Source organism: Trifolium pratense, linkage group LG5 (assembly GCF_020283565.1).
Source record: "Trifolium pratense cultivar HEN17-A07 linkage group LG5, ARS_RC_1.1, whole genome shotgun sequence".
NCBI lineage: Eukaryota > Viridiplantae > Streptophyta > Magnoliopsida > Fabales > Fabaceae > Trifolium > Trifolium pratense.
This window is the reverse complement of record NC_060063.1, coordinates 39096284-39121870: the sequence shown is the minus strand read 5'-3', so window position 1 is coordinate 39121870 and position 25587 is coordinate 39096284. Positions and strand designations below refer to the sequence as shown.

General features: G+C 30.2%; 1 protein-coding gene and 1 long non-coding RNA gene across 4 annotated transcripts; both read left to right on the top strand.

Annotated features, from left to right (window-relative positions):
- The first annotated feature begins 16204 nt into the window (after positions 1 to 16204).
- Positions 16205 to 24560, top strand: LOC123887068 (TOG array regulator of axonemal microtubules protein 2-like). Of its 3 annotated transcripts, none has more exons than XM_045936343.1 (5): positions 16205 to 16738; positions 16826 to 16932; positions 17041 to 17188; positions 17471 to 17665; positions 18995 to 19419. In XM_045936343.1, exons 1-5 carry the CDS (start codon positions 16535 to 16537, stop codon positions 19232 to 19234), a joined length of 894 nt encoding a protein of 297 aa, XP_045792299.1. In that variant the 5' UTR covers positions 16205 to 16534; the 3' UTR covers positions 19235 to 19419. The 3 variants fall into 3 exon arrangements, with proteins under 3 accessions (XP_045792299.1, XP_045792298.1, XP_045792297.1); XM_045936342.1 differs by lacking the exon at positions 18995 to 19419 and adding an exon at positions 24136 to 24560 and having other exon boundaries at positions 16406 to 16738; XM_045936341.1 differs by having other exon boundaries at positions 16408 to 16738; positions 18992 to 19419.
- Positions 21279 to 23858, top strand: LOC123887071. The gene is made up of 4 exons (XR_006801337.1): positions 21279 to 21385; positions 21567 to 21642; positions 23115 to 23222; positions 23719 to 23858. It is a non-coding gene; the product is annotated as an uncharacterized LOC123887071 (long non-coding RNA).
- Positions 24561 to 25587: the final 1027 nt, after the last annotated feature.

The following is a 25587-nucleotide window of genomic DNA, read 5'->3' as shown; positions in this document are numbered from 1 at the left end:
ATTATATTATATTTTTAAATTGTTATTGTTGTCGACCGACGTTGTGTTTGGATTTCATAGTAGTATGTATTAACTTGTCAAAAAAACATTATTAATTTAGCAAAAGTAATGATAATAATTTGCTTACTGGTTTTTTTTGTTGATATTTTTGGATAGCTGCATATCAGAGTGAAAATGAACCGGAATCATGAGATTATGATTATTTTAGTACTTTCTTTGAAACCCTTTGAAAAATTACACAAATCAAATAATCACATTGTATCTAGTTATTTTCATTTAATACTCTTATAAATTTAAATGTATTCTATGTATACATTTATTTAATTACTCTTAATTCAACTGAGTTACTTATTTTTAATATTTATTTCATAATAAATAAATGCATAAGTGAAATTAAACATTTAAAATATTTGAAAATTAGTCAAAATTTCTTAAAAAACAAATAATTTTTTTTCACTTTTGTTTATTATAAAAAGGACATGAGGGAATATTTATTTAGATGAATGCTTAGATACCCAACTTAGTTTATATTTAAAAAAAATTATGTCTTAAATAAATAGATTTTGCCTACGATAACTAACAATATAATATAAATTGGGCACTAAGAATTTGCAAATTTTTTAACATGAAATGTATCAGTGTTGCAGAAATTCATGAATAAAAAATGACCAACAATTGACGCACAAAATTATACACGGGTGAGTCAAATATTGAAGTGTACTCAATTAAATTACATGTGGCATCCATTCAACAACAAAAGTGGTGTTTTTGCATCTAGTCGACAATTCTTTTAATAGGTGTAATCTATAATATGTAATAAGCCAGACTTATTTGTCTTTCTCTCTCCTCTCCTCATTCAACCTCATTCCTCACATTTAATGTTGATATACATTCAATAGTTGTCCAATTACTTTGAAAAATGACCATAATTACTTTGAAAAATAATAGCTGTCCAATTTTTTCCATAAACATTCAATATAGCTGTCCAATTTTTTCCATAAACATTCCCCCGTGCTGTCCAATTTTTTCCATAAACATTCAATTTTTTATAATAAAATGGAATATGCCTTATATTCTTTTTTTTAAAACAGTAATATTCTAATATGCCTTATTTCAAAAAGGAATGAAATATGCCTTATATTAAATTGCCTACTTCAAAAGGAAATAATTCATAATGAAATAATTCTAATTAATTAAAATATTCGATTTAAAAATAATAATAAAAATATTTCATTTATTATTATTTCAACTTCAAATATTTTGTTTTTTGACTAACTTCAAATAATTTTAAAAACCAATTTTTATTTATTTATTTATTTTTGTGGATGAAATGATTTAAACAAAATGAAAAAACGTGAAAATAATATTTTATATTTTTTTTAAATGAATCATGGCTTGACCAAAAAAAAAAAGAATCATGGAATTTTCTTTTTTGAAAAAGATGTGATAATATATGAATGTTTTTTATTGTTGATGAATCATGTAATTTATTATTTTGACTAATTGGTCATATTTGTTATTAATGATTTTAATTTCATATTAAAGACAAAATTATCCATATCTCCATTTTTTCTCTATATATATATGATCTTTGTGTGAATACTACAACTCACAATTTTTCAAATCTTTTCTTTTGGTTATTTCTCTTAGTTATTTTCATTGTTATTTATTTACTTGAATTACTTGAATTTTTAATTTATTCTCTCTTTTATCAATCATATTTGTTGTCTTTATAATTTTCTTCAACTTTTTCTTCTTTATTCTATTATTTTGTTGATCATTCTCTCTTCTTCTATTTTTCAGGAATGTGATCATAAAGAAATATATGAAACACGAGAAACAAAGTTGTTTTCATGAGAGAATGCAAGAATATTGAGAACATTTTGTGGGGCCTCAAATTAACTTCTTAATTTGGATGCTAATAGTGTTTATTCTTTTGCTTGATAGTGTAATAATCATTTTAGTTGTCTTCATTGTTAATCATTTATTGTAATGGGTTGAAGTACATCTTCCTGCATCTTATTTTGATTTTGCCTATAAAAAAAAAAAACTAAACCACATTTGTTGTCAAATATTAATTAATAAAATTATTTTTGTGTACATCGATCAATTTCTGGCGTTTTTTTTTCTTTGGTGCCTTAAAAAAAGGTTTCCTCTTTAATATTTGATTGAAAGTTTTCTTTTTACATTCAACTACTCACTCCGTCCCATATTATAAGAAAAAAAAAATCACTTTTTTATGTCCAAAATTATAAGCAAAAAAAACTAACTTTTATCATTTTCAAGATTTACTTTTATTTATTCTCATAAAATTAAATGCAAATTGCATTTAATTTACTCTCTCTTCTTTCCTCAATAATAAATAACCAATAAAAATTCTTTTTACATCTTCTCATGAAACTTATTTCAAGAAAAACACAAAAAATCATACTTCAAATCATCATATTCCACTTTTCTTAATAAGTGTGAATTTTTTTTTTTGCTTATATTATGGGATGGAGGGAGTATGATAGAAATTTGCATTTATTTATTTTACAAAAATTTGCATATATAACAAGTTTTTTTTTCTAAAAAAACAAGTTTTTTTTTCGGTACCAAAATATTATCACATATAACAAGCTAATTATTACTGACCACCATCATTTACGCGACATTTAATAGACCGAAACATGTGATTTACAATCAATTAATTCAATTGTATTAATCAATTTAGTCCATAAAACTACTAACAAAACACAATTTTAGTGTTGTTTTATAATTTCGAGATCCGAGTCATTTAAACATCTCCACTTCCACTTCAAATCATAAGGAACTTTTTTTAAAAAAAATAAAAAATAAAGAACCTTATTTTATTATTTTAAAACATGCTGTATTTTTTAATTTTATAAATAGACCAAATAACAAGTCATGAAAATTGACATACACAAAAAAAAAAAACTATACTTATTTATAATGCAACAAAAAAAAATTGTACTACAGGCTATTTTGGCACTACCATATATATCATTATGTTGCACTAGCTTATTTGTACTACAAATATATTTTTAGCATATTTTCTATTAATTTCTATTAATAAGATTATTAAACCAATTAAAGAAAATACGTTTTTAGCATATTTTTAATGCAAATACATTTTTCATTTCTATATTCATAATATCAATTAATTGATTGGTATTAATTAATTGATTCACTCATCAATAAAATAGAATGAATTAAAATCATATAAGGCAACAATTCAAAGAATTCTAATTCTAATAAATGTTTACTAGCTCATTTTTTTCAGCAAATAAAAAAAATGAATTTGAAATTGAAATATATTTATTTGGGCGTGAATTAGCCACACATTTTGTTTAATAAAAATGGAAATATCAATCTCTATAATTATAGTAAATTCGAATTCAAAGAATAAAATAAAATCCTCTAAATAATTTTGTATTAATCTTTGACATAAAATAAAAAAACTAATTAAAAGAAGTATTTATCTAAATGATTTTTTATATTGTAAGGAAAAGGTTTTTAATTTTTATATTGTAAATAAAAGCTTTTTAATAATTTTATTTTTTAAAAAACTATAGGTACATTAAATCGAAATATATTTTTTTTAAATGAAATATTTTTTATAAATAATTATAGTAACACTAATTTCTTTTTCTGAATACATTAAAAAAAATTGACCGTAGTAGTATATAATTATTGACCGTAGTATATTTAAAATAGTTGGAAAATATGGTAATGCAATATATTTTTGGAAATGTTAAATATAGAATGAACCTCATAAATTAAGGCAATTTCAAAAATTAAGGGATTAGTAAAAGCTTGAGGTGGTAAACGATTTCTCTATCGTAAATTCATATTACTCATTTTAATTTTTAAATCTATTTTATATGTAGATATGTTTGGTAGAATGATGACGGACTCATCTAAGGCATGGGTTTAAGACATTGAAGAATAATTCTTTACATTTTTTAGTTTTGTTTGTCTTTTCAATTTGCTACTTTTACGTTTTGGAGATTTATGTTCAGTTGTTGCAATGTAATGTAATTTGATTTATGATGTAGACATATATAACTTTTTTTTAATTTCAATGTTTGTGTCGAATGCATTATTTATGATAATTTTTTATTACATAAGGTGGTTTTATTAATCAAGGCATAAGATATGCTAAAATCGGAACACTCGCACTGTCCAATAAAGTCATATAATAGAAAAGTAGAAGAAGAGGATCTCATCACAGTACATCGTGTTCCTGGAGTTAAACAACAACAACCCCAAGTCTCTTAAAAACTCAAAATTAGAAAAATTATGTCGCGCAATTAAATTAGTGTAGACTATTAATGTGTACGATTAAATAATAAAAAATTATGTCCGCAATTTGTGACTAATTTCTTGGGTCATGTTAATTCTTAGAGTACATGTTAAAGAATCCAAATATCAAAATATTCTCTTCAATTTTGTGCATTTTTTTATATAATAAATTTTTCTGCATTTTATTTATGAAAATTTAAACTTGAATTAACCGCATGAATTTTAATAAAATATTTTTTTATTTAAATCATTATATGTGTTACATTAATTTTAAGGGAACAAGTTAGCATTTTCCTATTTTTTCATAGTTATTTTACTTTAGATATTATGAAATTACTTTAACTTTTTCTGTTTGCTTGGGGGCTTTATTTTAAGATATTTATACGAGATTTTATATTTTTACTCATATATTCATACATTGATCTATTTTTTGTATTTTTTATCGGGTCTGTGTTCATTTTTTTTGTTATTTATATATAACTTTTTTTTTGTTGATTTATATGAAGATTATATATTTATATTCATATATTAAGACGGAAATCTATTTTTATTTTATAATTTACGTGAGACTTTTGTATTTATAATTTACATGCGCATATATTTTTGCACATGTATTACTTTGGGGCTATACTTACCTAATAGTCGAACTGTGAATTATCAGCGAATTCTTCCATGAGAACAAGAGTGTTAATACTACTTAATACCAAAAAAAAATATATTAAAATAAATACGTTATTTTTATTCATGTATTAACACAAAGACATATTTTTTTCCAATAATTTATACGATGTTCTATATTTATTTTATTTGGAGGATATTGATGTGGAAATTAAATTAACTAATATAAGATATATTCAAATAATTTTTTTAGGGTATTTTTGTTTCATATTTATTTTACTATGGGTATTATGAGATTATTTTAACTTTGTTTTGTTTGTTTGGGGTTTTTTTTTAAAAAAGTTTACACACGAGTCTATATTTTTACGTATAAATTAAGAGACATGATTTATTTTTTTGTAATTTATACAGGGCCTACTCTTTTTTTTTTTTTTTGTGATTCACGCGGGAAATTTATTAAAATTGTACGTTTAATTTTCGGTAAAATAAAAAATCAGAGGTACAATTTTAATTGAATTGTAAATGATTTTAAAACTATTTTAATTGACTATATTTATATATTAATACGGGATCTTAATTTATTTTATTTTTGACAAATACGGGATCCTACTTTTTTTATGTTATAGTTTTTCATTTTTCATCCTTTTTATTTCAGAATGATGAAAATTTTAATATTAAAATGTTAATTTTTTAGTCTCATTTTACCCGTGCTTGGCACGGGTCCGGATACTAGTTCTTAATTAAGAGCACCTCCAACATATTTCAACTTGTTGACCAGCCTCAACTATAATACTTTCAACTAATTGTAAATCATTAATATTTAGTTTTATTTTCTTTTTCTTCATCTTGTTTCTTACTCTTCTTATCTTTTATATTATAAGCTTGTATACACAAGCAAATTCTAAACCCTAATTTGTTTTCTCTATTTTTCCTCCATTTTATCTTGCAATTTTTATTAAAAAATAATACAATTTTGTCTTAACTAGGATTCGAACCTGCAACCTTTCAGTGAAAGACAATATTTCCAACCACTATGACAAGTATACCAATTGTGATTAAAATTATGTGCAATAATTGATAAGCACTAATAATTTTAAAAGTATATCATATCAAAATTATTGTTGACTATATTATTTATCACGAAATATTTTTATGTCTTTCTTGATCAATGTTTGCAACATTATTGGTGTCAGATCAGCTGACCAGGTCAGAAATAGTTTGGACAACTACTTCACACCTTTTGATTGATGACATTTTCCACAAACAGAGACGCTTGCTTGGTGCTCCAGGTATAATAAAATATTTTCACCTATTTCAATAAAACCATACTTATTAGTTGTTTATTTTTTTACTCATGTAACCTTGCTGATATCAGTTTTTAAATTATTTATTATGCAGTTTATTAAATTGTAGTTTTTTAAAATTGAAAAAAGAATTTTGTCAAAAAGAAAAAATGGAAAAAGAATTGATATTTTTTATAAATACCCTTTATTTTTATTTTAATGTATCCAAACATAAATCAATTCTGTTTAACTCACTTTTAACCAAAATCAAATATATCAAACTCAATTCTTCTAAATCAATTTTTTTTTTTTTTTTGCAATACAACCAAACACAACCATAGTCATGTCACTAATCACATTCATTATTTTGATTTTAACATTGCAGATTTAATATTAACCGATGATCAATTGATACAATATGCACTAGCAGATATTGAGATGATGTTACGTAGTTGTGGGAAGTTTAAAAGATTATCCTCCAATGCCTAGAGCAGACACATCATTAGTTCCTGGTATACAAAATAGTTTAATACACGACGAATTGAATTATAATAGACAATCATTAGTTGAGGAACATGTTAGATTGATGTCAACTATGACTTCAGAGCAACGTAAAGTATATGACAGAATCATGATAAGAGTTAACGAAAACAAACCTGGTGTGTTTTTTCTTTATGGTTATGGTGGTACAGGGAAGACATTTATCTGGAGGGTCATGTCAGCCGCATTATGCTCAAAAGGTGAGATAGTTTTAACAGTTGCCTCGAGTGGGATCGTTGCATTGCTTATACCTGGCGGTAGAACAACACATTCAAGGTTTTGTATTCCTCTAAATGTTGACGAGTTTTCAACATGTACCATAGTTCCTAATGTTAAAGTTCAGAGAAACACAAAGTGACGGCTAGGGTTTCAATAATATTATAATAGCATTACTTAACAAAATAAGGATTACAAAATAATTTATAATAATTCCTAATGGACTACTAAACTACTAACATATAAAGCCCAATACTTAAAGCCCTAATAATATTATTATCTAACACTTCCCCTCAAACTCACGATGCATTATCAGATAATCATCGAGAGTTTGTCAAACAAAAAATGAAAATCAAACTACTCTAACTAAATATTTTATTTCTAATACTACCCCTCAAACTAAAGCGTACTAAGCTTTGAGCTTGTTACAAATCAACCCGAAAATAAACTAAATTAACTAATAGCTTCAAATTCAACTTCTTCAGATTTCAGACTTCGAATTGTGAGTATTCCTTCACCGGATTCAATGTGAGTATTCCCTCACCGGATTCAATGTGAGTATTCCTTCACCGGATTCAATGTGAGTATTCCCTCACCGGATTCAAATTTCAAATTGTGAGACTAACCAAACAACCAAATTGTGAGCACTATCATGACTCACCAAACAAATTCAAATGGAACCAAACCAACTAAATCAAATTGAACAGAAGGAAACCGAAACTAATTAACTAACCGACATAATAACCAAACCAATAACCACGGACTGAAAACTAGGGGTGGACAAAAACCGAAAGCCCAGCCCAAACCGCCAAAAACCAGTAAAAACAACCGAGCGGGTCGGATTCATGTGGTTAAACGGGCCAACAGGGTACAAATCACGGGTTTAAATGACTTATGGTGGTCGGGTTCGGTCCAATGGAATGGAACCACGGGTATCCAGCCCGAACCGATTTTAGTAGATGCCAGTACTTTAAGTTGAGACTGACAGGGAAGCACATGCCAAATCTTGGGACTCACAAAAACAATACCAATATTTAATTTTTTTTCCTACTCTCTTGCCTTTTTGGACTTATTTCCAAGACAAAATACACATAGTACACAAGAAAAGTGAGTAAGAAAATTAACATTAATACTAACTTTTCAATTTATTTCAACTTACGAAGCATAAATAAACTCAATGTTCTCTCTCTTTCTTATTTTAACTTACACATAATAAACTTTTCTTCTTCTTCATCATTTGCTCTAACAAACCACAACCAAAATTCTTTCTTCTCATCTTCATTCATTTTATTTTTGTTTATTTATGAAAATACTTTTACGACATAATAAAAAAATATGCAACTGCAGATATTCATTAATATTCACCTTTTGTTGTTCAGATCTGTGAGAGGTCAAGCTATGCATCACAAATTCGTTTAGATCTGGATATGTATGAAGGTCGCCATCGTTTTTTTTTTCTTTCTCAAACCCAGTTTAGATTTATTAGTGAGACTTGAAACCCGAAAAACCCGAATCGCGAAACCCGTAAACCGACTAACCCACAACCGGAGAAACCGAAGTGAAAAAAGGGTCGAAATGGGTCTAGCCATAGCACCCGTGGTTTGGGCCGGATGGAGGTTTTGGGCCCGAACCCGACTGACCCGGCCCGTTGTCCACCCCTACTGAAAACCATAAGATTTGTTGACGAAATTGGGTCCACTAGGCACCCAGGAAGAAACATATTCATGTGAGTAGGGATAAGCAAACTAACGTCTCCAAGTGGGAAAAATAAATTTGCCTTCAAATTATACAGCTACTCGTCCATGGTGAGCAATCTGCAACCAATCTATACATAGCCTTTTTCAAACACCTTTCAATCCTACATCGTTCTCCTTTTTTTTTTTCTTTCTTTTTCTTCAATACAACCAAGCATCAAACGAATACAAAAAAAACATAGTCCCAAATTTTGGGAATTCGACGGCGGAAGCGACAAATGATTCATGGCGGATCGTACCATGCTCTGATACCATGTTAAAGTTCAGAGAAACACAAAGTGACGGCTAGGGTTTCAATAATATTATAATAGCATTACTTAACAAAATAAGGATTACAAAATAATTTATAATAATTCCTAATGGACTACTAAACTACTAACATATAAAGCCCAATACTTAAAGCCCTAATAATATTATTATCTAACACCTAAAAGCCCTTTGGCACTATTAATACAAAAAAAAACTCATTATATGGGATGAAGCACCAATGCACAAACACTATTTCGAAGCTGTTGATCGAACTTTAAAAGATATTCTCAAAATTCTGTTGATGAAAAAAATAAACACATTCCCTTCGGAAGATAAGTTGTTGTTTTTTGCGGAGATTTTAGACAAATTCTATCAGTAATACCCAAAGGTACAAGCCCAGAAGTTGTTCATGCTACTATTAATTCTTCGGTTCTTTGGAATTTTTGTGAAGTTTTAACATTGAGTAAAAACATGGGGCTTCTCGGTGGTGCTTCGAGTGCAGACGTTGAACAAAGAAGATTCTTTTCTGAATGAGTTTTGGGTGTTGGCGATGGAGAAATTGGAGATGACAACGACGACGATTTAGAACTTGGCATTCCATCAGATTTATTGATTCCAAATTCAGGTGATCCTCTTGCTTCTATCGTTGAAAGCACATATCCCCAACTTTTACAAAACATGAACGATATAACATATTTCCAAAATAGAGCTATACTAGCTCCTAAAAATTCAATAGTCGACACAATAAATGATTATATGTTGGATTTAATTTATGGTGAAGAAAAAACATATTTGAGTTATGATACTCCACTCACACAAAATGTAGACGGTCAAACAGTGGATGATGTTCATACTCCCGAATTTTTGAACACGATTTCTACGTCGGGAATTCCAAATCACAAGTTGAGACTTAAAGTTTGAGTTCAAGTTATGCTGTTAAGAAATTTGAATCAAAAATTAGGATTATGCAATGAAACAAGACTTATTATTACGAGATTGAGAAAACGTGCTCTTGAAGGAAAAGTTATTTCAGGAAGCAATATTGGTGATCAGGTTTTCATACCTAGATTTTCTCTTTTTAAATTTCAACGGAGACAATTTCCTATAATGATTTCTTTTGCGATGACTATTAATAAGAGTCAGGGACAATCTTTAAAGCATGTTGAGATATATCTTCCATCGCCAGTGTTTTCACATGGTCAGTTGTATGTTGCAATTTCAATAGTTACTTCTAGAAAAGGATTAAAAATATTGATCATCGATAACGACGGTGAAGATACGATTAAGACTTCGAATGTGGTCTATAAGAAAGTCTTCTGTAATATAACATAATTTTCTTTGTATGAATATTTATCCAAAATTATTGTTGAATTATCGTTTAATGTTACTCAACTTTTTTCATATACCTTACATTATTGGAATTATCATATCTTATTTAATCATTATATATCTTACAGCTAATCAGACTCGTGCACCGCACGGGTCGATGTTCTAGTATATATATATATATAAGTTGTAATTTCTCCAACTAAACCTAATTTAACCTTAATCTTAACCCTAATAATTCATATTAAAATGTTAAAAAAATACTCAGTTGGATTCAAACTCATGACCTTTTAGTTATATTTCTTTATAAACTTACCACTAAGCCATATCAATTATGTTGAAATAATTTTGTAACCAACAAGTAATCAACATCATTTAAATGCACACTTTTAAAACTTAATACGTTTTATTTTTCTTTCTAAAAACAAAAACCACTTTTTTTTCATCTACAAAATCAAATATGTTACTGCGTTTTTTTAACCTTTTTTTATACAAAACCCGATTTTTTCCGTATTATACATATTCATTTTTTTTATTAAACAAAAATCATTAATTAAAAACACATCAATTAATACGTAGATGAAGTTTCACGTGTTTTCTATTTTCATTGCCAATATGGATAATCAAAATAGAGAAATTCAACTTGTGCTACGTTGTTTAAAATGTTTTTATTGTTTTCATCTCTCTTTTATATGTTCTAACTAATCATTCTCGCCCTATTTTATATTTATTGATGATTTTTTTGTTGTTGTTATTAAACACATAGCATCATTGGAACCAAATCCAATAACTGACTTGGAGAAGTACGTTAATTATTGTCGGATCAAATATCAAACTTATTATGTTGAATTTCATCTTGATGAAGTAAGTATACCTATTATATCATATGATTGTATGTGAGGCACCGGTCCTCCTCATTTATCTCGCTGTCATCCATGAATATTTTGTCGTTTTTGCTCACTGGTTTCTTTGCTTTTGGGATGTATGTTGCTTTATCTTTTTGACATTTTTCTTTATTTGTTACTAATTTCAATGTAAAAAAGGATTCTAATTTATTTGACTTATAGGGTACAAATTGTTTTCTTAATTTGTTTAGGCTTCAATTAGATTGATGTTGTCCCTACTATTGGAGATTCAAGTTTGGATATAGTCTTCATTATTCAACCATTGTTGACTCCCTCGAAGTTTTGCATTTGCAGGAAACATCGGATAGTTGAGAGCAGTGTTTTAAAAATCGGACCGGTCATCGAACCGGCGAGGGCACTAGGTCACTGGTTCATTGGTCGAACCGCATGACAAACCAGATTAAACTGATGGAATTAACCGGCCTCTATGATAAGACTATATAGTTATTAAACCGGTTGAATCAGATCACTCAGTCTTTAAAAAAGTATAAAAAATATGGGAATTTGAAAATTTCATAAAAAGAATGCAATAAATTCTATAAAACAAGGATATATATACCACTAATAATAATAAATAAACTTCTATGTAAAGAATGTCATATACAAATAAATTATGTTTATAGGTTTTAAAAGAATAAATAATAATTGTATATCTTACCCAAAAAAAATTGTATGTCAAATATACTTGAATTTTTTTTATTTGGTTAAAAAGAAAAGTAGTCTGTTCATAATACTTTGGTCTATTAATTTACCTAGTTTTGTTGACCCAAAAACCCAAATAAAAGTTATAACCCTGAAATTGAAATTTCATTACTCCTATTACACAACCTACCTGCACATCCGCTCTATCTTCTCTCTTCCTCCATCTGTTACGCTTTTTCTTTCTTTTTTCTATTTTTTCTTTGATTCTTTTCTCCTCACTATTTAGTCAGACCTTTGTTCTTTCTTTTCTTTCTTCTTTTTCTCTCTCTCTCTCTCTCTCTCTCTCTCTCTCTCTCTCATATTACTATTTTTCTTCTTCTTTCAAACATGCCTAATATTAATTTTGTTAGCCAAGGTTAGACTTTTTCGGTGATTGATATATGGATTTCAGTTCATGGGATGATATTGGTACTTTCTTCTTAGAATATTCAAATGAGTTAATAATTTTGAGCAAACATTTGTTTCTTTTCTATTGTTATTAGTTTTGCCCTATACAATGTTACTTCTTGTTGTGCTTTGGATATCAAGTGAAATTTATTTGTTTCAAAACAATTTCATCTGTTCTGCATGTGTTGTTTACTGTAACAAAAAATAAAAGAAATAAAAAGCGTAAAAAAAGAAAGAAAAAAAGCTTAAAAAAAAATTAAGCGTAAAAAAAAAGCATAAAAAAAATTTAAAAAAATCTGCCTGCAAATAAATCGGTCGGTTCAAAAAATCGCCGGTTCGCCGGTTTTTTCGGTTCATTCCGATTTTCATCGGTTCATTAGCATGTCCGGTCCAATAACCAGACCAGACCAGTTTATCTCCGGTTCCCGTTCAATCGGGCGGTCCGGTCCGGTTTTTAAAACACTGGTTGAGAGATATTCTTTTTGCATCCCAACCAATGTAAGTTTTTGGAATTTGAATTTTCCACTCTTTTTTTTTTTAATTTTTAAGTGATATATATATATATATATATATATATATATATATATATATATATATGAGTCAGGATCCGTTGACACCAACTAGTTTGACACCAAATGTTACACCTCTCAATAACGTTTTAACCGATATAAATTTCATAAAATCCACCGTTGGATTGAAAGTTTACATCATATAGATCATTTGTGTAAAATTTCAGACAAATCCAAAATCATTTGATATGCTATTGAGACACATAAAGATTAACGGCATTTAAAAAAATACAAAAACCGTTAATTTTGATGTATCTCAATAACATATCAAATGATTTTGGATTTATTTGAAATTTTACACAAATGATCTATATGATGTAAACTTTCAATCCAACGGTGGATTTTATAAAATTTATATCGGTTAAAACGTTATTGAGAGGTGTAACATTTGGTGTCAAACTAGTTGGTGTCAACGGATCCTGACTCTATATATATATATATATATATATATATATATATATATATATATATATATATATATATATATATATATATATATATATATATATATATATATATATATATATATATATATATATATAATATAGTTTAATTGGCGTTCAATAAATTCGTGGATTTAGTGTTGGATTACTCACACCATAATTCCAACATTACATTGGGAAAAATTCTCAAGTCTTAGATCGGATTTGTATTCTATTTAGTGGTTAATTTGTAATTTTGAGTTATTTATTGTTTTTGATAAATCTGTGGTTTTCGATGTATTTGTTGATTTCAACTTGGATGTTTTGTTTGAAACAAAGTTTTTGCATTGGAGACTATTTTTTATTGCAGAATTTTTTTTCTAAGCGTTTTAGCTAAGTGTAAGGAGTGGACAACTACTACCAGTGCAAAAAAGGGAGGTAACTGCTACAGGTTACTGAGTACATTATTTTTAAGTGTCTTATAAGTTATCTAACTTCAAATGAGAGTAATTTTATTCTTTCAATTTCATTATTTTATGACTCTATAGATGGAGGGTCACTTCAATAGTTTTGAAATTGACAATGAGTTATGAAGAAGGTTAAGATGAAAACAAGAAGAATTTTCAGGGATAAATTGGAAGAACATAATAAGTTGTGAATCAAATGAATCACTTGATGTTTAGTTAATTTTTTTTATAGATTATTACTTCTATACTTTGAGAAATTAAATTTATTTAATATTATGTCATAAAGGAGACTATTCCTTTTGAAGAACAATTAACCTATTTAACCTTTTGTTTGAATTCATAGGCAACTTATTCTATTTTACTCCCTCTGGTCTTGTATCTAAGCAAAAAAAAAAAAAAAGGCACACCCTTTAAGAAATGATACATTTCCAATTTTATCCTTATATTTTGTTTTTAATTAAATTACTACATGAATATATGCACCAATAGGCATGCATGTGTAAGAGGAGTATTGTGCATTACTTTGGAATCTGCAGAAAAAAGTAATGATTATAGGCTAATGATAATAATTGAAAATATAATCAAAGGGTAAAGTTGGAATCTTGATAATAAATATAATAATTATAGTACACTTTTGTTTATATTTGAGACTCTAATTTTTTATTGTTGCTTACATATGAACCCGGACGGAGTATTTCTTTTTCGTGCATTTTTGAGTTGTTTTGGAAAAACTCAAGTTGTGTTTATTTTGTATTTATTTTAATTTTATCTCTTCTCTATTCATCATCTCATTGTTGTTGATACTACTCTTTGAAAAGTATAAGGGTCATGTTAACTTGTGTCCTAAGGGCACATGTTAAGCTATCTAAAAATAGAAATATAGCATTTAATAATACAAAAAATGTAATGCTTAGATAATTGAATACACTACAATTTCAATAAAATTTTTCCACATTTATCCTCTTAACATGTGCCCTTAAGGGCATATGTTAACATTCTCCAAAGTATAATATGGATTTATGCTGTTGATTTTTCTCCATATCATGTTTGTCTATTAATTGTTTGTATATTCATAATTGGTTTCCTTTTTGCTATTATTTGTTCACATTAGTATATTTGATATATTATATAGGTTTATATATGTATTATTCAATCAAATAAAAAATGTGTTGCTACTACAAAATCCACAATATTCACCAGTGTAATACTTGTGCATCGCACGGATGAAATATCTAGTCTTCATAAATTCATCCAACAAATTAAGATTTTTTTTTTTACAATGCAACAAATTAAGATTTTTAAAACCACTTTTTTATAAAAGTTAAAGTGTTCTAACGCGGATACAAAATATTTATCTATATATAAAATAAAATTCTCAGGTCTTACACTTGAACCGACTATTGTTGCTGCTCCAAAATCTTGTCATTTTGTCGTCTCCATAAACACCAAAATATCATTACAAAATCATGTTTCTTTTCACCGTCTCCACAATCATATCACTTAATGACTTAAACTACGAGTTTAATTGTCGTGCACTAATTATAACGGTGTAAAATTTTACATTGTAGTGTGATGGAAACTTATCATCTTGTCATATAAATTAATTTTGTAATTATGTTTTAAAAATAATTACCATATATTCTATTTTTATTAAGGATGATAAAAGAGATTGGATTTGTTGGGTTGACCTGTTTAATCCGTTATTTTTTACAAGTTGGATCAAAATTTTGAACTCTGCCACTAGTAGTTGGTCCGTCCCATTTAACCCGCTAAAAAGAAGAGGTGGCAGAGTGGGTTGACCCAATCCATCGGACTTGGTAGTAATAAAAATAAGTTTTCCCATTTCTTTTTATGTATAATAATTCACAAACTTTTTTTAAAGTTTCTCTTATAATTAACTCATGAAATAGAAAAATAGTTTTTAATTACTCTAATTTTATATTTAACTCATGAAGTAGAAAAAATAACTTTTAATTAAATTACTCTAAATTTTATGACTTTAACCTCATATTTTCAATATTTTTTGAATCGATGAACTCATTAACTTTTTAATTTAAAAAATTGATGGGATAGTCCACCAACCCGCCGGTCCGCTATAAAACAGGACGAGATGAGAGTTTTAACCCACTACCTCTAGTTAGCACACCCCGCCCCGCCTTACTTTTTGCATATTAAAGACAAAATGAGTTGTGACAGACCAGACTGATTTTTTTTTTCTTTTTGCCGTTCCTAATTTTTAGTGGGTGTTAGCGTTTGTTTTTTGTTTAGAAAAAAAATGTAATTCAAATTCTTTTGTATAATGTGGGCATCTGGATTGTCTGTTGTAACTACTTCACGTACATAATTTCGACCGTCCAAAATTAATTGGATGGTTCTGATTGATTTGTGTAGTTTAAACACAATTTTAATCTTAACCATTTATTATAGTCGATAATAATTACTGTGTTAACGCAGTTACATCGTTGTAATCTTTTTCCATAATGTGCGTGTTGCAAGTTGCAACAACTCCAAACAAAATTCAAATGTGACGCTGGTTTAGCAGGAAAAGTTACAAAAGGTGTTTTTTGTTGCTTAGTTTTTCCCTTCATTCATTCACATCCATGCCACTAAGGAATGTTACCGTTATATGACTTATATCACTAACGTCTCTTTCCATTTCTATAACATCTCAAATCTACAACACAATTTTTATACTCAAAATCAAATCTCACAAAACCATACTATTCTCTCATAACATCATCGATCAATCAACAAAGATTCTTCGTTTTCTTCATTCATTCATTCTGTAACAATGGCACTTAGACCCATTGATAATGCTCTTCCAACCATAACCCAAGAAAGACCCAAAAAACAACCTAAAATTGTTGTTTCAACTCAAAAACAACAACCTCGTACCTCTTCTAATGACGAAAATCAAGTCCCATCGGAACCGACCATTGATTACATTTCATCCGACAACCTTAAACCCATGTCGGATCCTGAAGCTCAGATTCAAGTAAGCATAAAAATTCAATTTTTTTCTTTTCATTAAAAAAATTACTCTTTTTTTGGTATTGAGTTTTGGAAATTTTAAATTTTACAGAATTTGATTGGAAATTTGGATTCGAAAAATTGGGTCAAGGTTTGTGAATCGTTGAATGATGTTAGGAGATTTGCATTGTACAATTCTTCTCTTCTATTACCCATCTTGTAAGTGTTGATTTTTTTGTGTTTATTTTGTTAAAGTTTTGAAATATTTGTTATGGGTTCAATTGGGTTTTTAGGGATTTTGTTTCTGATGTGAAGTTTTGTGATTAGGGATAAAATTTTGTTGGTGGTGGTGAAGTCAATGAAGAACCCTCGTAGTGCTTTATGCAAAACCTCTATTATGGCTGCTTCTGATATTTTCAATGCTTTTGGTGACAAATTGTTTGACCCTTCCACTTTTGAGGCATTTGATGGCTTGGTATTGTTTTGACTCTATTTTCTCTTGTGTGTTCTATTTCGTGTTTTAAAAATCGAACCGAACTAGACCGAGTTGAATCTCGAACCGGCCTTTACAATGGTTCCATTGTTTTAACGGCTCATCGTTGATTTGTCCGATTTGAGCTGTTTAAGCTGTTGAATCATGACTAGGAGGTTTCGCGTGTCTGATGTTCGGTTCAGTTTTTTAAAACATTTGTTCTGACGGTGTTTTGGTGTAGTTATTAAAGGGTTGAATTGTGTTGTTTTGGTTGAATTTCAACAGCTATTGCAGCTGCTTCTGAAAGCTTCTCAGGATAAAAAGTTTGTGTGCGAAGAAGCTGAGAAGGCACTTGGATCAATGGTTGGTTCCATGACACCTCTTCCATTGCTTCTAAAACTAAGGGTATCTGTGAGTCACACCAACCTTAGGATCAGGGCTAAAGCTGCTGTTTCTCTATCCAAATGTGTCTCCAAGATGGTAAAGTTTGCCACTGTCATTTAATAATGCTTTTAGTTCCTATAAAATTCATAAACTCCATTTTTAGCTATGAAACACGGACACCAGACACGACACAAACACCGACAAGTCGACACCGATAATAATGTTCGACACCAATACGTGTCCGACGTTGGGACACACACTCAAGGAGTGTATGTGCTTCACTGTTTTTTAGTCACTATAAATGATTTCTTGACTTTTAGTCCACTGTCACACAGATTTCTGTTAGCCGCATATGCGTATACAAGAATTTAGGCGACAAAAAATATTTTTCTTTTTTGCATAAAGAGAGGGCAAAGCCCAAGAAAAACAAAATTACATGAATATAACACGAGGAGTAGAAACTCCCATTACCTCATCTAAGCACAACTGCTCTAAACTAGTCGGAGGCGCATCAAAGTAAGAGAAACCTTGCATCTCACATCCCAATGAAGAAGCTATAGCATCCGCAACCTTATTTGCTTCCTGATATACATGAGAAACTCGAACATTCCAATTCATTTGAATTAGACGATGAATTCTACTTATCAAAATGCGACCATGAGCATTACCAACTTCTACACCCTCAAGACCACTCACCAACACCGATGAATCAACCTGCAACTCGGTTTGTGTAACCTTGTCGCCCAGCTAAACACAAAACTTCATACACTCCCCAAAGCTCTGCCAAATAAGCAGTAGCTCTCCCAATATTTTTCGCAAAGCCTCCTTTCCATGCACCACTAGAATCTCGGAAGACACCACCACATCCAGCCACACCGCATGATAAGGCACCATCTGTATTGAGACATATCCAATTCCGCTGAGGTGCTTTCCAGCACGTCTTCTTGATCCCTTCAAAGCCACGTCTGATGTTGGTTTAGCTTTATAGTAATAATCCACATACTTCATGATCTCTATATGTGTATGAAGAGGTGTCACAAAATTTGCATCAAACTTGAGTCTATTTCTCCACCTCCATAAGTAATAACATGTAGTAGCCCACACCACTTTCCAGTCCACACTGTCAGCTACTGTGACAATAGCTTTCAAATTGCAAACAACCCAATCATGATAATCACAAGTAAAACACTCCAATCTCCCCCGTAATGGAACTAGGTGCTTCCAAATATCATAAGCCACCGAACAGTCACGCATCACATGAAGCAGTGTTTCTTCAATGCCAACACAAAAACTATTTAAAAACTAAACTTCGAAGGAAATTTTTCCGGGGACTAAAATACTGTTTAATTCTTTATTGTATAAGTATTGGTATTTTTTTTGTGTGTGTATACGTTATTACTAAAGGGTATTATCATATGGTAGCAGGGAATTGAGGGAATGGAAGAGTTTGGAATGGAAAAGTTGATAGAAGTTGCAGCTGATTTAGTGAATGATAGACTTCCAGAGGCAAGAGAAGCAGCAAGAAGTATTGCAACTTCAGTGTATGAGGCAATCATTAAGAATGTGGAAGAAGTGGAAGAGAAGATGGAAGTGTGGCAAAGCTTCTGCCACTCTAAGCTAACCCCAATTAATGCACTTTCAATCTTGAAGATTGTTAAACCTTAGAATTATAGGAGTATTTTGTTTTGTAGGGTTTGCTCATACTTGAGGCATGTTTTGAAATTTAGTTTTATTTGTGGCAATGTTCATGGTTCTACATGAGCAGTCTTTAGCTAATAAGATTTCATTTTGTTTGATGTTGTAGCTACATTTACTTTTATATTTTTATATTGAAAAAGCAAAATTTATTAGATTCACTGTTACATACACCAATTACACAGGCCTTGAACATCTATTTCAAAGCAGACCTGCTCAAAACAAGGATAGCAGTACAAACTGGTACAATATTTCCCCAAAACTACTTAAACCACATATGTTCATTTAATAAAGAAATTTAGATTTCGGTTCTCTCTAACTCAGTATAAGTTTATTTGTTCATTCAATTAAAAATTTCTTATACTGTAGTATAAGTTTATTTCTCTCATCTTATACTGAGTTAGAAAGAACCGAAATCAAAGTTGATAGGTTATTTGTTCATTTAATCAAAGTTTTTATATGAACAAATAACCACATATGTTTAGATTTCAGTTCTCTCTAACTCAGTATAAGTTTATTTGTTCATTCAATTAAAAATTTCTTATACTGTAGTATAAGTTTATTTCTCTCATCTTATACTGAGTTAGAAAGAACCGAAATCAAAGTTGATAGGTTATTTGTTCATTTAATCAAAGTTTTTATATGAACAAATAACCACATATGTTTATTTAATCAAAGTTTGATTGTGTTTATTCCATTAAAAATTGACCAAGACATGAAGGAGTTTGTGTATTTTACCGGTATCTTGTAGGCTTTTGTGGCCAAAACTCCATAAATTCACCACTATTGAATTTTACCGGTATCTTTTGTGGCAATCTTTGTCTTAATGTGTTAATGTGTCGCTCCAATATTGAATGCAGTATTTGTTATTAATCTCTCGACTTGTATATAGCTTATAACTTCCATTTGGATCCTTTGAACTTTCACTTTTCTTTTCTACTTCAGACATTGCATGAAATTCCTTGAAAATAAAATATTCATCGTATCATCCATCAACTCTTTTGAAACTCCATGGTTGATCACCTATAGTATAGTCCACAATAATTAATTAAACACACACATATATGATTTTTTTTTCATAACTAGAGTAAATATGCATTTCCATGGTTCGTTACATAACCTGCCTTAACTTTAGGAATCAAGCAAGATGAGGGTAAATACAAGCACACAGTAGATCTTCCCAAGACAGCATTTGGTATGAGAGCAAATTTTTCGGTAGGGAGCCTGAAATTCAGAAAATATGGGAAGATAATCAAGTATTTAAAAGAGTAGCTGACAAAAATAGCAGAGTAAGCTCTGGTCTTCCCCTTAGATTTCCTTCCCCTGGTAATTATTAGGAGTTAACTAATATGCTTCAATGACTTGGTCAGGGTAATTTCATTCTTCATGATGGCCCTCCTTATGCCAATGGTGATCTCACATTGGCCATGCGTTAAATAAAATTTTGAAGGATATTATAAATCGTTATAAGGTATCTTTTCCTTCCTTTGAACATAGATTTTCAGTTTATTGCTATAACATTTGTACAACACGTATTTTTGTTTTAAGTCTGTTGGCATTTGGCACATCATGCGTGCTCTAATGATATATTTTTTATGCTAATTCACTTCCAATGCAGATAACTCTATTATTTATTTATTTTTGTGGGAAGCTCCTTCAAAACTATAAAGTTCATTTTGTGCCTGGATGTGATTGTCATGGCCTACCAATTGAATTAAAAGGCAAGAGTTATTTTTCTTATTAGCATTGTGATGATGGCTGGCTCTATTTTGTGGTTCTGTTTAATAAAAGTATTGTGATGATGTTTCCATATAGAGAGGGATTTATTCTGTTTTGAATAGACACAAATGATATAATGTCGAAAATTGAAAATTCTCAACTTCCCTTATGCTCTGCAGTTTCTGCTCCCTTTTATTTCATTTGGTTAAAATACAACTTCACACGTATATTGCATTTCAGCTTGTATCTATTACATTCTCTGAGCAATATGGTTGTTGAATCATTTCAGTTTTGCAGTCACTGGATAAGGAGGCTAGAAACAATCTTACACCATTGAAATTAAGAGCAAAGGCTGCTAAGTTTGCCAAATACACTGTTAAAAATCAGATGTCATCTTTTAAGGTCCCTTCTTTGTTTGCACTTTTGCTCTATGAATTATATGTATTATTGCACTAGTTTCAGGACTTTTACAGATTTCTTACAGTTTACAACACAATTTCGATTGCTGGGATTTGTTTCAACCTTATACATGTTTTTTATTTTTTGGTTAAATGTATCTTAACATGTTAATAAATGTCTGCAGCGCTTTGGAGTATGGGCCGACTGGAATAATCCCTATCTTACTCTAGATCCGGAATATGAAGCTGCTCAGGTAGCTGGTACAGCCTTTCTCGTTTACTCTTATGGATTTATTAACCGGACACAGAATTCAGAACTTTAGATGTCCTCCTACTCGATTTTTTTCCCAAAATATACCCCTCTCCCTCTCTTATTTCCCGTAATACCCCCCTCTCAATTTTTTTTCCCGTAATACACCTCTGACAGAAGACAAACTTGGTAGCACCATTTGAAATGGCTACATGGCCATGTGATAGCGCCATTTAGAATGGCTACATTGACTGAAATCTGCTTTTTTCTGTCTCCTCTGCACCTGCTGTCTCCTTGACTGATTTTCTGACATGTAGCCATTTGAAATGGCGCCATTGACCAAGCATAGCACCATTCCAAATGGCGCCATCTCCCTTGTTGTTTTTTCCTGTCTGCTGCGCGTGGCTTGCTGCATGGGAGGAGGAATTTGAAATTTTTTGTGGCACCGGAGGTCATCGTAGACATCGTAGACATTAGGAATTTTAGTGTTTTGTTTGTAATTAATTATTTATTTATATAATCGTCTTGTAATAAATTTTTTTCCATCAAATAAAAAAAACAATTTCTTTATTCATCGAATATTTGTTCATCAAATAAATAAAATCATTGCAAAAAAATTCCTAATCTCCTCCTCCCATGCATTATTCTATTTGCTACCCGTAATGATATAATAATAAATCTAAATGTATATTTAAATTTCAACTAATTTAAGAGATTAGGAACTGATGGTACAGAGGTATTTCAACTAATTTATTATCATAATCATAATCATATTACTGCTAATTCAACTAAAGTTTGCAGTAATTTTATGGGAGGTCATCCCTTAGCAGTAATCATGTTGGAATGGAAAATATCATTTAATGTTTCCTAATCTCTTAAAAAAATTTCATGCATTAAAAAATTTTCAAATCTCATGCATTCAAAAAATTTCAAATTCCTCCTCCCATGCAGCAAGCCACGCGCAGCAGATAGGAAAAAACAACAAGGGAGATGGCGCCATTTGGAATGGTGCTATGCTTGGTCAATGGCGCCATTTCAAATGGCTACATGTCAGAAAAGCAGTCAAGGAGACAGCAGGTGCAGAGGAGACAGAAAAAAGCAGATTTCAGTCAATGTAGCCATTCTAAATGGCGCTATCACATGGCCATGTAGCCATTTCAAATGGTGCTACCAAGTTTGTCTTCTGTCAGAGGTGTATTACGGGAAAAAAAATTAAGAGAGGGGTATTACGGGAAATAAGAAAGGGAGAGGGGTATATTTTGGGAAAAAAATCCTCCTACTCATGCTGTATTATAGATATTAGAGTTTAGGGATTTACTTTCACAATTTAGATTATTTTGCTTTGAGAAAGGACCTCAATTCTGTCAAGACCTAGTTAGATTGTGCAGACTGCCTTAGTAATGAAATTTTTATTTGCACATGACTCTAAATCATACTAGTTATTATATAGTCCTCATAACTTGCCTCATATACGCTTTTCTAGATCGAAGTATTTGGCCAGATGGCTTTGAAAGGCTATATCTACCGAGGGAGGAAACCTGTTCACTGGAGTCCCTCGTCACAGACAGCACTTGCTGAAGCTGAGTTGGAGGTAAATTGATTTATCATCATGTTGAACCTGTTGTCTAGTGTTAGTGTACTATTCAACCTGGTGTTGTATAGTGTGAGCGGAAGGCGTACAATTCTTGCCTTACCTTTGTGGCCACCTAAGCTTGCACACACAAGTTTTGTGTGATTCTGTGCATGTGAATACTTGCAATATTCTCTCGTGTTACAATAGATGGAAAATATTTTATAATATCTTGATTGTATCTTAGCTTAATTTATGATAATCTAAATAACCTCTCATGATTGGTTTCTACATATCATTATATATCAGAAATTTGTTTCCTTATTTAATTAGGATCAAGAGCTTGGCACTATTATAAATAGGGGTCAATGCCTTGTTCTTTGTAACAGTATATAATTATCATTCTGAGTATTGTTTTTCCTCTCTCAGTACATAAATGATTAACTTTAAATATTTCTAAAACCTGATTTATTGGATGCTTGAGTATTTATTTACTGCCTAATTGGTTTATGTGTAGTACCCTGAAGGTCATGTTTCAAAAAGCATATATGCCATTTTCAGAGTTGCAAGTGCTCCTGTAATGCCGAGTGACCTTCTACAAGAATTCCCAAATTTGTGTTTGGCCATTTGGACCACCACTCCATGGACTATTCCTGCCAATGCTAACAACCCAATCATGATAATCACAAGTAAAAAACTCCAATCTCCCCCTTAATGGAACTAGGTGCTTCCAAATATCATAAGCCACCGAACAGTCACGCATCACATGAAGCATTGTTTCTTCAATGCCAACACAAAAACTATGTTAGAACTAAACTTCAAAGGAAATTTTTCCGGGGACTAAAATACTGTTTAATTCTTTATTGTATAAGTATTGGTATTTTTTTTGTGTGTGTATATGTTATTACTAAAGGGTTTTATCATATGGTAGCAGGGAATTGAGGAAATGGAGGAGTTTGGAATGGAAAAGTTGATAGAAGTTGCAGCTGATTTAGTGAATGATACACTTCCAGAGGCAAGAGAAGCAGCAAGAAGTATTGCAACTTCAGTGTATGAGGCAATCATTATGAATGTAGAAGAAGTGGAAGAGAAGATGGAAGTGTGGCAAAGCTTCTGCCACTCTAAGCTAACCCCAATTAATGCACTTTCAATCTTGAAGATTGTTAAACCTTAGAATTATAGGAGTATTTTGTTTTGTAGGGTTTGCTCATACTTTTGGCATGTTGAGAAATTTAGTTTTATTTGTGGCAATGTTCATGGTTCTACATGAGCAGTCATTAGCTAATAAGATTTCATTTTGTTTGATGTTGTAGTTACATTTGCTTTTATATTTTTATATTGAAAAAGCAAAATTTATTAGATTCACTGTTACATACACCAATTACACAGGCCTTGAACATCTATTTCAAAGCAGACCTGCTCAAAACAAGGATAGCAGTACAAACTGGTACAATATTTCCCCAAAACTACATAAACCACATATGTTCATTTAATAAAGAAATTTAGATTTGAAATTTAGATTTCGGTTCTCTGTATAAGTTTATTTGTTCATTCAATTAAAAAAAATTTATACTGTAGTATAAGTTTATTTCTCTCATCTTATACTGAGTTAGAGAGAACCGAAATCAATGTTGATAGGTTATTTGTTCATTTAATCAATGTTTTTAAATGAACAAATAACCACGTATGTTTATTTAATCAAAGTTTGATTTTGTATATTCAATTAAAAATTGACCAAGACCTCAAGGAGTTTGTGTATTTTACCGATATCTTGTAGGTTTTTGTGGCCAAAACTCCATAAATTCACCACTTGTATGCAATCTTTGTCTAATGTGTCTCTCCAATATTGAATGCAGTCTTTGTTATTAATCTCACAACTTATATATAGCTTATAACTTCCATTTGGATCCTTTGAACTTTCACTTATCTTTTTTACTTCAGACATTGCATGAAATTACTTGAAAATATTCATCGTATCATCCATCAACTCCTTTGAAACTCCATGGTTGATCACCTATAGTATAGTCCACAATAATTAATTAAACACACACATATGATTTTTTTTTCATAACCAGAATTTTATTAAACTGTTCAAATCCAACATCATAGTAAGAATAATTCTAACCAACTTCTATGAAGAGTTGAAGAAATTTCGATGACAAAAACACCATACAATGTTTTGAACAACAATGGAACATTAGAGCACAACTCTAGCCAAATTAATTACATCAAAATGTGAGAAGCTAATACAAGCCTTAAATTAAACATACACGCATGTGAAATGTTATTCAACTTAAGACAAGAATGTTATTCATGTTCCGGAGGTTGAACATAAGATAAAGGCATCGACGAATGAAGATTAAACCAACTTGAGACAAAAATGTTA

Bases quoted from the DNA above. Each gene is read 5' to 3' on its own strand.
- LOC123887068 (XM_045936341.1), top strand. From the start codon at position 16,535: ATGGCACTTAGACCCATTGATAATGCTCTTCCAACCATAACCCAAGAA. The intron at 17,189-17,470 runs GTATTGTTTTGA...GAATTTCAACAG, and splicing joins TTGAGGCATTTGATGGCTTG to CTATTGCAGCTGCTTCTGAA. The intron at 17,666-18,991 runs GTAAAGTTTGCC...ATCATATGGTAG, and splicing joins CCAAATGTGTCTCCAAGATG to CAGGGAATTGAGGGAATGGA.